The sequence below is a fragment of the Antechinus flavipes genome, chromosome 1, assembly GCF_016432865.1.
Source record: "Antechinus flavipes isolate AdamAnt ecotype Samford, QLD, Australia chromosome 1, AdamAnt_v2, whole genome shotgun sequence".
Taxonomy (NCBI): Eukaryota; Metazoa; Chordata; class Mammalia; order Dasyuromorphia; family Dasyuridae; genus Antechinus; species Antechinus flavipes.
Genome location: NC_067398.1, coordinates 272,564,674 through 272,578,761, shown reverse-complemented (window position 1 = coordinate 272,578,761; position 14,088 = coordinate 272,564,674). Strand labels below are relative to the sequence as shown.

Sequence of the window (14,088 nt, the reverse complement as noted above, 5' to 3'; positions counted from 1 at the left end):
CATTGCTTTTGAAAATTTTACAAAATTAATAATTTGTTTCTTTGTTGATATAGTAGTAAATCCTTGAGTTCTTTTGAGCAGATTGTGGAGTTAGATTTGAAAACTGTGGTACCTTGCTGCAGTGGACCCAAAAGACCTCAAGATAAAGTAGCAATATCTGAAATGAAGAAAGATTTTGAGAGCTGCCTGGGAGCCAAGGTAAGAGGGCCCTTGATGGCATGTTTCTGCCTGGTTGGTATTCAGTATTTCTCATTAAATTGACCCTATAGCTTGTATCAAATAGGCTGTACACATATCCTATTTTTTTCAAATCATTGAATTCTGACTGGAAAAGCTCTTAGAGATCCATCATGTCCATTATGCTCATTTTACTGAAGTCCACAGAAGGTTACTTGTCTGAGATTCCACAGCTATTAATGAAATAATTCAGTTCTTTGGTTCCAAACTTAGTACTTTTCCAGTTGTACCATGCTTTCGTTTCTGTTTTGCTTTTCTAATTGGAGATGATTAATTGTCCAATAGTTCACTTAAGGCAAAAACATGTATCAGTATTTCCCCAGTAATGAAAATATTTCAGAAATCAGATCACCATGTGTAAAACAAATAATGCTTTTTCTTCTAACTTCCCTATTTCTGTCCAGAGCACTGTAATCCATAGTCACCCATATTTGCAGCATCAGTAAACCTTAATTTCCACCTCTCCTGTTCAACCCTTCATGTCGAATCAATTGTCAAGTCTTATTGCTTCTACTTCCAAAATAAATTATATCCATCCCCTTCTTTCCTCTCATGTGGCCACAACCCTAATTCAGACTCTCCATTCTCTTGCTTTGAATATTGAAATAGGTTTCTGCTTAGATTTCCATTCCCATTTTCTCTCCTTTCCAGTTCATTCTTCATACAACTACCTAATGATATTTTGAAAGCATATGTCAGACCATGCTCTAGTAGGCTCAAGTCTAGTCAATGAATATTTATTTATTAAGACACCATGCTAAGAGCTGGAGTGACAAAGAGGCAAAAACAGTCCCTGTTTTCAACGAGCACACCATCTAATGGGAGAGCGAAAAAAGATTTATATAGGATAAACTGGAAGAGAATAAGGAAAATCTTCTTGTAAAAGGTAGATTTTTACTTGGAACTTAAAGCAAGTCAGAAAGCCAGGAGATAGAGAGGAGGACTGAAAATTCCAGGTGTAGAACATAGCCAATGAAAATGGCCACAAACTGGAGAAGATGTGAGTATCACTAGATCAGAGAGTGTGTGAAGTGTGGAATAAATTGAAAAAGATTGGAAAGATATGGAAGGGTCAGGTTATAAAGGGATTTAAAAGACCAGAGAATGTTTTCTTTCATTCTAGTAATAATAAGGAACCACTGGAGTTTCCTCTTGCCTTTCAGATAAAATAGAAACTTCTGTGTTCAATTTTGAAGGCCCTTCACATTCTGGTTCCACCTTTATTTTCTAAGATCCTGGACATTTCTCTCCTTTAAGCACTCTGTAATCCAAATAAACTGACCTATTTTCTGCTCCCCTATACTTGGTATAGGATTATATATAGGATATAGATTATAAGCTTCTTGAGAGCAGGAACCATTTCATTTTTGTCTTTGGATCTCTAGCACCTAGTATAGTTCCTGGCATATAGTACCTCTAGTATTCTGTCTTAAAGAATATATAAATCTGATTTCATTGGTGTAGCTAATTTCCAGTGAGGAAACTTCCTCTATCAATGCAGTTCTGGACCTTTGCTTTTCCATTTTTAGTCATAGAGTTGTCTCAAAAAAAAAAAAAAAAGCTCTGAGTGGTTAAGGCCAGAATCATGTGGCCAGTTTGTATTAGAATTCATGCTTCAAATCATGTGTTCTGATGTCCACTATTCCAAATTACCTATTTAAAGGAGAAATATCCAGAGAGCTGATAATGAAGAATTCAATCAAAACAGAAAGGAGATGGACTAATATGCAGAACGAGAAACACATTTTTTGATATAACCAATGTGGAAATTTAATTTGATTAACTGTGCTTAATGTATTATAAGGGCTTTGTATTTTTCCCTTGTTGGGAGAGGAGAGAACAGAAAAATGAGGATAGAAAAAATGCTTGATAATTTTTTTTCCCAAAGGTAAAACTAATAATTAAAAAAAAAAACACAAGGAAAAAAAAAGAATTAATATAGGTACTTAGATGATGAAATCGAACATCAAACCCAGTTATCACATATATGGAAATACAAACTCCTTTTAGTAGATCATTCATACTATTTAAAACAACTGTGTCTATATTTTGATTCCTACAATTTTTTTAGAATTGTGACACTGAATATTTATTTGTGGCATCTCTGTCTTCAAAAAAGTGCTCTTTGGTATATTTTCTTAAATAGAATTTAATTGGGGAAAGGAGTACTTTTTGGGTTTTGTGAGGAAGGAATTTACTATAGAATCAATATCACCTCTTGTGATAAAGGGAGATACCAGACATCATGAGGTTTGATAGGAAACAAATTGTCTTTCCCAGTCTATATTTATTTCAGACCCAAACACTTTTATAATTATTAGTAATATGGAGATATTATACTAACTCCAGTTATATTGGCCTGTTCTACAAAAGGGTTGTTTTGTTATGTAATCTCAAATAAACTTTCCCTGAAGCAAGGCAGTGCTTTTATACCTCCATAATTGACTACTATTTCATTCGCCACAGTGGATTTTCCAAACCTTTTCCTCATTTCTTAGATCTTTTACACATACCCCACACTCCCACCTTTACTGAAAAAAATTAGGAGGAATCACCAAGAGCTTTTCCCTTTTCCTTTCTTTCTTAACTGACATTTCCCAGATGCCTTTTGCCACTATTGCCTCATACCTCTATTTCATATAAGGTGTCTCCTCCTTGACAAGGTTAACCCTTCTCCAAGAATGTAATGGTTTCCATTCCATCCCATCCCATTTTCTCCAGCAGATTGTGCTTTGTATTTGGGCTCATTCTCTAATTTATCCTAATCTCTCCCTGTCAACTGGCTGTTTCCTTGCTGCCTACAAATATATCACTGTTTTCCCCAAACTCAAAAAACCCTTATGTGATCCATCCATTCCTATTGATGTGGGTCTAGTGATAGAGAATTGAGGTGTGAAAATTCCCTCTGGTCGGTGCACAGATTCAATGTGAAAGAATTTGGGGACCCAAAAAGTGTGAATGGCAAAAGGGATTTTTATTGGCACTGAGAAGCCAGTGTTGCTAGGAAGACAGACTCCTCAGTGGCGAGAGGTCCTGTCAGAGAAATAACAAAGGTTATCCCTAAGAAGAGAATGTCTTCACAGCAGGCAAGAGTCCTGGTAGTTAGCTTTGCCAAGAAGAGAGGTCTCTTGGCAAAGCATAATCCTACTTTGGACTTCTGCAGAGATTTGGAGTTCAAAATTGTCTTTTTTATTGGTGGTCTGGGGCTAGGTTCCAGTTGAAAATAGAATCAGTGGCCCCAGGCCTAGGTACTTAACTTTTTTTTTTTTTTTTAATTTTAATAGCTTTACAAGTTATATGTAATCGCCAAACCTTTTGTTCCAATTTTTCCCCTCCTTCCCCCCACCCCCTCCCTAGATGGCAGGATGACCAATACATGTTAAATATATTAGCGTATAAATTAAATACAAAATAAGTATTCATGTCCAAACCATTATTGTGCTGTGCAAAAAGAATCAGACTCTGAAATAGTGTGTACAGTTAGCCTGTGAAGGAAATCAAAAATGCAGGCGGGCAAAAATATAGGAATTGGGAATTCAATGTAATGGTTCTTGGTTATCTCCCAGAGTTCTTTCATTAGGTGTATGTAGCTGGTTCAGTTCATTACTGCTCCATTAGAACTGATTTTGTTCGTCTCATTGCTGAAGATGTCCAGGTCCATCAGAATTGGTCATCATATGGTATTGTTGTTGATGTATGTAATGATCTCCTGGTCCTGCTCATTTCACTCAGCATCAGTTCATATAAGTCTCCAAGCTTTTCTGAAATCATCCTGTTGGTTGTTTCTTACTGAACAATAATATTCCATATTATTCATATACCACAATTTATTCAGCCATTCTCCAATTGATGGGCATCTACTTAATTTCTAGTTTCTGGCCACTACAAAGAGGGCTGCCACAAATATTCTTGCATATATAGGTCCCTTTCCCTTCTTTAAGATGTCTTTAGGATATAAGCCCAGTAGTAACACTGCTGGGTCAAAGGGTATGCACAGTTTGATAACTTTTTAAGCATAGTTCCTAGGTATTTATCTTGGCGTTTCAAGCCACTCAATAGGAATATCTGGCTCAGTTCTCCAACTGAATAAAATCATTTGAAGACTTTTTCCCAGAGCCTGGAATTTAAAAGGTTCCGGGCTACCCCCAAAAGATCAATGGAGAGTGATTTGACCAAGATCTCCAATTGAATGAAGCCACTTTACTTGGAAAAGGTTTGTCTGGGAAAGTATACTTTTCTCCAGACTTTTCTAAGTCTGAAACCCCAAATCTCCCTTCTTTTACAAATTAAAGGGGAGACAATTTCAGAGTTTACCCCCATCATCTTCATTACCAAGTCTATGGTCTTTTCTCAGACCTTATCCTTCTTGACTTCTCTGTAGCCTCTCACCACTGTCAGTCACTGTCTTCTTGATTCTTTCTTCTCTCTTTTTTTTTTTTTTCTGACAATACTTTGAGCTGGTTCTCTTTTTGCCTGACCACTCTTTTTCAGTCTCCTGTGCTGGATCTTCATTCATCCCACACATGCTATTTGTAAGTATCTCACAGAAGTCTGTCCTGGGCCCTCTTCTCTTGTTCCTCTGTACTATTTCATTTGTGGATCTCATTGGGAACTATGGATTCAATTATCATCTCTGTGCTGATGATTCTCAAGTCTTTTTATTCAGTCCAAATCTTTCTTCAGACCTCTAGTCTTTCATCTCTAACTGTCCTATTGGATAACTTAAACTATATTATCTGGTAGACATTTTAAATTCAACACATCCAAAAATTGAATTTTCTCATTTTACCATCTAAATTCCATTTCTGTTCAAGATACCACCATTCTCCCAGTGACCAAGACTCAAAACCTGGATGTCATCCTTAAATATTCTGTGTGTGTGTGTGTGTGTGTGTGTGTGTGTGTGTGTGTGTGTCTCAGACATAACCTGTCTCCTCTCATCTTTCTAGTCTTCTTACACCCTATAATTTTTTTTGTTCCCACATAACTTTCAATCTAGCAATACTTATGCTAGTCCTTGCACAAGATATTCCATTTTCCAAATGTGGGTATTTTCTGTAGCTGTCTCCAATGGCTACAATGTACTCCCTCCTCATCTCTGCCTCCTGGCTTCTTTCAAGTATTAGCTAAATTTCCAATTTATACAGAAAGCCTTTCCCAATCTCTGTTAATCCCCTTCTGTTGATTATCTTTGATTTATCCTATATGTAACATGTTTGTATATAATTTTTTGCATGTTACCTCTTCCATTACATTGTGAGCTCCTTGAGCCTATCTTTTGCCATTCTCTGTATTGCTAGCACTAATGTGCCTGGCACATAATGACCACTTAATAAATGCCCATTTACTGACTGACTGGTAGATCCATGGGACATCAGTGTTAATAAAAGATTCTACTATATTTGTTTAGACTATTTCAATCCATTAAATATATCTTTCATCATATGGAATTGGAATGTGTATTGACCAGTGATTTCACTAGCATGAAATTTCCTGGAGAAGAAACTTCCTCTATCAAAGGAAGTTGGTACCTTCTTTGTTACTTATACTCTTTGAGAGTTGCCAAGTGCACTGATAAAGGACTTGCACAAGTCATAAGTCAAATTAATAAGCAACTATTAGGTTCCTTGTAAGCAGAGGCACTGTATTTAGTGCTAGGGATAAAAAGGAAGATAAGAAACAATCTCTATCCTCAAGAAAGTGAATAGTCTAAAGGGCAAAACAAACATACCTAAGGGGATCAATTAGAGATAATAGAAGGGATCGCACAACAAAGGAAGGCTGGCCAGCAAGTTGTCAGTGGTAGCTTTTGAGGCCAGATCTTCATTAGTGTCAAAGCCAAAATAAAATTATCCAAAAGTATAGTCATTCATGCATTATTGATTCAAATTAAGCAAAATATATTTCTTTTGGGAAAAAATGTCAATATCAGTTTCAGTAACTTTAGTTTGAGTCAGGTATTTATAAACATGTACAATAACATAATTTGATGATTTCAGCTTTTTCCACTGTTCCTTTTGGGAAGAGAAGAAACAATTTTTAGTCATCTCAAGAGTCATGAAAAGCAGACTTGGCTTCCCAAGTACCTTTTTAAAAGAATTAAAGGAAGAAAATCAAGATTTGCTTTTAAATTATTATCATCACTGTATTATAACTATTTATTCCTATATATGCAAAAATACATTTTAAAAAGTAGGTATCACTTCCAGTGTGATTAAATTTAAAATAGATTTTTTCTGTTCTTCTCCTTAGCAAGGATTTAAAGGATTCCAGGTGTCTCCAGAACATCATGAAGATCACAAAAACTTTACTTATGATAATAATGAATTTACATTGTCCCATGGCTCTGTCGTTATTGCTGCTATCACCAGCTGTACCAACACTAGTAATCCTTCAGTAATGTTAGGGGCAGGTAAGAGATTCTTCTGTTTTCAAGCCTATAAAAGGCTGCCTTTTATTCTGAAGTCATTTGTTTATCAACTACAATTCTGAGAGGTGCAATTATAGAAGATTTTTAAGGATTTTCAGCCGTAGTATACCTACAATCTTCTATGAGTTTGAAAAAACACTGGTAAGATATTGGTGTTAACAAATATTTTCTGTGATTAAATTAATTAAAGGATAAAGAGGCAATTCTGGTAGATACACAAAAAGAAACCTGAAAGTGTTGCAAATTTCAAACAAGGTCAAATATAAGACTATTTCTTGCAAAAGTAACTGTACCCTCAAGTTCTCTTTGGAAGATTTGAACCAGAAAGAATTTCTGCCATAAGAAGCTCACTGATAAACCAAGAAAATAGAAAGCTTTTATTCAGATAAACTGACAGAGTCATTAACCAAGATCTACAAAGCATCTCTCCTGTAGGAGGCTGGAGATAGAAAGACAGAAATGTAAAAACAAAACAAAACAAACAATTTTTCACTCTTGGGATATAACATTTATGCACATTAACAAATACAAGGACAATTTAAGTGGGTACAAAACAGGAATACTTTGAGAGAATTAGAAAAGGCTTTTCTTTTATATATCAGGTGGTATTTGAACTTGAAGGTTTCTAAAAGACAGAAGCAAGCATGTGAGGAAGGAATATATTCCAGGTAATGTGGACAGGTTGTGCTAAAGCACTAAGATAAGAGATGAAATGCCAGTGTGGAGAAGCAATAAATAGGCTGATTTGCAGCATATTCAATTCTACTTTGCTCATAGATTACAGCAGTTTCTCTGATGCCATGCTTGGTGATCCTGTACCTGTATTTCTCATGTCACACATTAAATTCCAAAGCTTTTCAGAGAGACCTTGAGAATGTCTTTGTCTCACTTTTTCTGACCACACTGTGAAGTGCTTACCTTGTGTGAATTATTTCCAAAACAGTCTTTTAGGGAAGTGTCTATGTTTGGCATTTGAACAAAATTGCCAGCCCATAGGAGTAATTATCTCTACTGTAGAATTTGAATGTTTGGCAGATTAGTCTGAGAAATGACCTCAGTGTCTGCTATCTGGTGATACTCAGATTCTTCCTAAGACAATTCAGATGAAGCGTTTCAGTTTCCTGGTATGGTGCTGATAAACTATCTAGGTTTCACAGACATACAACAATGAAGTCAGCAAAAGGGCTCTGTAGACCTTCAGTGTCATAGGCAGTCTAATACTACTCTTCTCCCAGAGCCTCTCAAACACTGAGGCAACCAAATACCAGAGGCATTCCCTGAATACGTCCTATACCCCTGTGAAGGGGGGGCTTTAAATGCCAATCCATGTTTTACCATAATGGCAATTAGTAGTCACTGGTGATTGTAGATCAGGGCAGTGGTATGATCAAACTTGTTGAAATTAGTTTGATAATTGTGTAAAGGACAGTTTAGAGAAGGACTTAAAGCCGAGAAAGTTATAACAGTTATAATGAACCTCCTGAGGAAGACAAGTTAAGGATGATGCTCAGGATAGCATTTTGTGTGGTTTTCAAATTAAATTCTGTCAGTTTATTTTTCTTAGGGTTTTTTATTTTGGGGGGGGGCGTAAAGAGTGGTATTTTCTTTCACAACATGAATACAATGGAAATATGTTTTGCATGATTGCAAATGTATAATGGATATCAAATTGCTTGCCTTCTCAATGAGGGAAGAAAGGACGGAAAGAGAATTTGAAACTCAAAATTTTTAAATGAATATTACTTTTTATATAAAACTGGTGGAAATTTTTTTAAATTTAAATTCTGTTGTGCTTACATGAAATTTAAATGTTATATTATCTTGAATCCTTTGGCTCTTACATGTTTATATGTTTAACTTTCCATGTTTTTCCCTATTAGCAAAGGTAGCTAAGAATTGATTACATCTTAAGGAAATGAACTCTGGTTTATTTGACTTATTGGGGATACAAAATCCCAGAGAGGAACACAGTGTTGTATGTCTGGAAATGTATCTTGTCTTCAGTGTACCATAATAAATGATCCTTTTGCTCAGGTGCTTCTATAGGAACTACAGTGGTGGTTCTGTATGGATAATAACAAAAAATAGCTATTATATTGTATATTTACATTTATATATCTATATCCATTTATCACTTTAAAGTTTCTAGGTGTTTTATATCCTGTTTCATTTCATCCTTCCTAACAACCTCGTGAGAGTGGTGCTATTATTATCCCCACTTTACAGATGAGAAAACTGAGGCTGAGCACTTAAATAATTTGCCCAGTGTCACATAAACTAGTAACTGTCAAAAGGGGAAAACTCAGGTCTTCTTGATTCCAAGTTCAATATTCTAGCCTGTTAGCTGTCCCTATTATAATAATGATAATAGTGGATTCAATCATTTTTTCATTATCTTTGCTCTTGGAAGACTGGATATAGCTCAGATATATGAGGACTTCAAAAAAGTCCAAATCTTCAGTTTTTACCTCATTCCTCAACCAACCCTTCCAGGAGTTCATGATTTCCACATCTACAAAATGGAATGGTATATAAGTAGACTAAAGGTCTTTGCAAAAAGAACAGCAAACTAAAAGGGGAAATTCACTATCTTGGATGAGCCCCAAAATGAATAACTAGACTTGAAATGATTGAAAATTGACTTGTAGAAGCACAACTTATATCTACACAGACAATCTGCACTTTATACAGACAGTGTTTTCCTCTCTTTTTCTTCCTCCCTTCCTTCATTGGCCTTTTGTTCCCCAATTCAGAACAAGTGGACCATGATCTGGAGTCGAACAATGATGTGAAAGAAACCATAGAGGTCATACAATCTAACCTTGTTGTTTTAGAAATGGAGGGGAGGGGCCACACCTAGTGTGGCCCAGTTAACTTACTTGTCTATGATTGCACAAGTAGTGACAGGCAAGATTTTGACCCTTGTTCTTTGTCTATAGTACACCAATCCAGTGAACATTCCAGAACTACCTTATTTTATGTTTATCTGAAGAATTAATAAGTCCCTAATTTAGTAATAGGGATTTAAATTTAGTAAATTTAGATTTATTATTATTATAAATTAAATTAGTAAATTTAGATTTAGTAATAATAATTGTGATGATAAAAGTTTGGAAATAGTGGCTTATACTTATAGAAAAATTTTAGAAGAATGTTTTTATTCCCTCAAATACATGTAAAAATAATTTTCGTTAAAACATTTTATAAAACCTCATTTCACCCTTAAAAAATAGTCCAATAGGTAAGCCTAGTATTAAACCCAATTTTACAAATAAATACTCACTGAAACTTTGAAAGGCTAAGTGCTTTGCCCAAGGCAACATACTTAATTCCTAAGTGAGGTCTTCAGACTCATAGTTCAGTATTCTTTCTATAAGACAATGCTGCCCATACATCCTACATTCTAAGGCACACGCTATTTTGTTGGTAAAGTTGACAAACAAATAGTGGAATGTATTTCCCGTGATTAGCACAGCACCAGAGATCCAGAATCCAGGGTATGATATATAAACAATTTATATCATTTGCAGTTTGAGGAAGGAGGTGGTTTTCTCCTGACTCCATTTTGCTAGTAATGAAACTAAGAATGGGATAAAAGGTCACAAAGCTATGCAATACCAGAGCTGAGGCTTGAACCTAGTTCTGACTCTCAAAGACAGCTTTCCACCACCTAAAGTCATATCTTCTTTAAAAAATTGTTTTCTTTCTTAAGAAAAAAAAGTAGGGATGCTTTCAGTGAAAAAGGACAAATGAAACTTGTTTTCTAATTTGATATGGAAACCACTTAAAGATCTTTACAAAAACAAAAAACCTTTATTTCTCTTTTCTGTTTGTATTACTACTTGGCTCAATGTCAATGCTGGAGCAGAATTTAACTAAGAATGCCTGGCATCTGATTTAGGGCTCCAGGGGAGGTCTAAAGCACAACCGGGTCTATTGTGCAACAGCTGATTAAGTAGTTAATATTTAGATTAACAATTTTAATAATGTGAAGCTTATTAAGTTTCCAGATACTTTCTGCACTAAAAAAAAACAAAAGTCTCTTACCTTGGGTAGGGCAACAAGTTAAACAAAATTGAGGAAAAAGTGATTCATCACGAGGCTAAATAATTCATATGGCCTTAAATCAACTCATTATAAAGAAGATCACACATGACTTGAATTTAGAAAAGCTTTTTTTTCCTCCTGAAGTGTTTCCATAGGATTGTTGTTCTAAGAATTGGTCTAGTGTTGGTCAAGTCCTTTTTATCAGGAGCATCTCTAGATTGATTTGAAAGGAATGTCATTGTTTCAGTCTTCACACCCAGAAGGAGACCTAGGTTTAAACCCAGGTTGTACCTCTTACTGATTGCGTAACTGAACAAAGGATTCCACCTCTCTAAGTTTAAAGGATCATAAATTTATGATCTGTCAAATGGAATTTATTACATTAAAGATTTAAAGTTAGAAGGAACTTCAGAGATCATCTAATACAACCCCCTCATTTTATCAAGAAGGAATCAATCTTGTGTCCTTCCCAAGTCTTCTGGGAATCTTTAGATTATTCAAATAGTTCATCAATCACCTCTACAATTTTTTTTTTTTTTTTTTGGTTTGTAATTCTTCCAGACCAAGAGACTTGAATTCATTTTGACTTATTAGTTAATGTCTTCTGTCTGATTCCATTTCTTTATTACTCTGCTTTTTTGGTCATTTCTAGTCTAAAGATTATTTTCCTTGACAATGAAGATGAAGTAAAAAAGCATTGTGTAGTTTTATTTTTTCTCAATCATCCATTAACATCATTCATCTCATGATGGTGGCCTATGTTTTTCTCGTTCCTCTTCTTCAAACATAGCTTTAAATGTTTTTTTTTTAATTACCTTTAGAATTTTTTGCAAGCCACACCTCATTTTTAGCATAAGCCTCTTTGATTCCATTCTTAGTCCATATTTTTCTATAAGTCACACAAACACAAACAAATATGATAATATTTATGTTAGTAATTAGTAATAGGAAGCTAAATGATGCAGTGGATGAACCAGTCCTGAATTTAAGAGGACCTGAGTTCAAATGTGACCTCAATCACTTACTAGCTATGTGACTCTGGGAAAGTCACTTGCATTTAGCTGAACATCTGTCAGATTTGCAATCTTCATTCCAGTGCTAATTCTAGTGTTTATGAAAAATCACTTTCTTGAAAGAAAGAAATTATAACATCTTTCTTCAGTCTAATTGCTAAATAAAATCAAAAGACAAAATTAAGCATAAAAATAGATATTAAACTTATGATTTTATCTGCATGGGGAATACCCAAATAAGAAAACACTTCTACCAAGTGCAGGTTGGTTGGCATCTTCTCTGCAACTTATATTCTTGGATACCAAAAGTATTGAGAAACTATATGACTTGCCCAGAATATCATGGCCATTATCTGTGGGACTTGATCCTACGTTGTCCTGGCTTGAAGACCAGCTCTATCCATTATGCCATGCTGTTTCTCCCCCTCTCCCTTAAAAAAATAAAATGAAATGAAACTAAACAAGTACATACTTTTTTTTTTTTTGCTGAGCCAGTTAGGGTCAAATGGCAATTGCCCAGGGTCACACAGCTAGGAAGTGTTAAGTGTCTGAGACCAGATTTGAACTCAGGTCCTCCTGACTTCAGGGCTGGTGCTCTTATCTACTGTACTACCTAGCTGCCCCAACAACTACATACTTTTAAAAAAATAAGATATTTGAATGAGTTTCTATATAACCTCATTTGGTGTCCATGGTATACAAGTTAGTTCAGTTTTTTGGTGATCTGAATCTTCATTAAGCATAAATTCTGTAAAAGAATTATTAAAACTCAGTGGCATGTTGGAATAGATATTGTGAAGGTAATTTCTCCCCGCCCTGCTGACGTAAATAATTCAAAGTTAATTTTGTATAGATTTGCCTATGGGTTGATATTTTACTTAAATATAACATGTCAGAACATTTAAAAAAAGGAATATGTATAGGAATATTTTTCTCCACTATGGTTAAGGGAAGAATTCTTACCTAAAGAAAGTTAACCAAAAATTGAATTATATGAATTTGAAAACTTTTGCACAAATAAAGTCAGGGCAGCTAGGATAAAAAGGGGGAAAGTATCTATTGGGGGAAAAGGTCTTTGTACCATATTTCTGATAGTAATTGATATGCAAAATGTAATGATTACCATAAATATATAAGGCCCAAAGCCATCTCCAAATGGGACAGGTAGCTAAAAGCTATAGATACTCCTCAAAAAAAGTAGTTATGAACTACTAGAAAATATATTTTAAAAATTATTCCAAGTCATAACATTTTAAAGTTTTTCCTCATCAGGTGGGAAACTAAAGATGGAAAGATGGAAATACTTTATATTGTAGAGGCTGGGGGAAGGTAGACATACTAATAAATTGATGATGGGGCTGCAAATTGTTCCATCCTTTTTGGAAAGCAAAGAGAGCAATACACATGTTGTGGGGGTATTCATAGCACTTTTTGTGGCAGCAAAGAAATAAAAGGAGATACCTATTGGTTAAGAAATGGCTAGATAGTGGTATATGTGATTGGACTATGATGAATTGATGTAGGAAGAAATAAGCAGAACTAGAAAAAAATATATATATGTAATGAGTACAACAATATAAATGGGAAAGAATAGTAACATCAAACTAGACCCTGTGAAATAAAAACATTAATATGTGATGATAATAACCTAGCTAAGAAACAAGAAAGAGTTGAGGAAATTTTTCACCTCCACTCTTTCATCAAATTGGCAAGGGACTAGGAATATGGAAGGCTGTTGTATGCTTCTGATATGTTCGTTTTCTAAACTGTTTCTCTCCTTTTTTCAAATCTCTGTTGTGAAAGATAGTTCCCTGACAAAAAGGAATGTGATTTGGAAATGAATGTGATGTTTAAAAAAGAAAAGAAAGAAAGAAATACAGTGAAAAGAAAAATTGGAGAAACTGTCCTGGCAGAGATGCTTCAGTAGGAAAAGAAACCAATTTCTCCAGATAAACCAGGAGAACCCAAGGGGAAAAAATATTTTTGTTGGGGACTTTGTTTATCAGATGAAGCCCTGAACCTTTCTGTTTTGCTGTTCACAGGATTATTAGCAAAAAAGGCTGTTGATGCTGGTCTCAAAGTGAAACCTTACATTAAAACTAGTTTATCCCCTGGAAGTGGGGTAGTCACCTATTATCTAAGGGAAAGTGGAGTTATGCCTTATCTGTCTAAGCTTGGGTAAGAGAAAATTTTGTTATTATTCTCATTACTCTTTATTTGTGGTCACTATTCCTTTCCCATATATCCAGTTAACAATATCACCTTAAGACAGCATTTTGCTTTATGGAACTTACTTTAAAATTCCTCATCCTCATAGTTTTATTCAACAAATCTTAATAATAAAAAATCAATCCCAACTTC

General features: G+C 34.9%; 1 protein-coding gene across 3 annotated transcripts in view; it reads left to right on the top strand.

Annotated features, from left to right (window-relative positions):
- The window catches only part of ACO1 (aconitase 1), a 108,543-nt gene that overhangs the window by 58,133 nt on the left and 36,322 nt on the right, over nt 1–14,088 (top strand). For all 3 annotated transcript variants that reach the window (XM_051973455.1, XM_051973454.1, XM_051973453.1), the window contains 3 exons: nt 82–198; nt 6,490–6,649; nt 13,770–13,905. In XM_051973455.1, the coding sequence (XP_051829415.1) occupies nt 82–198; nt 6,490–6,649; nt 13,770–13,905 (413 nt within the window). The remainder of the gene's footprint in view (nt 1–81; nt 199–6,489; nt 6,650–13,769; nt 13,906–14,088) is intronic.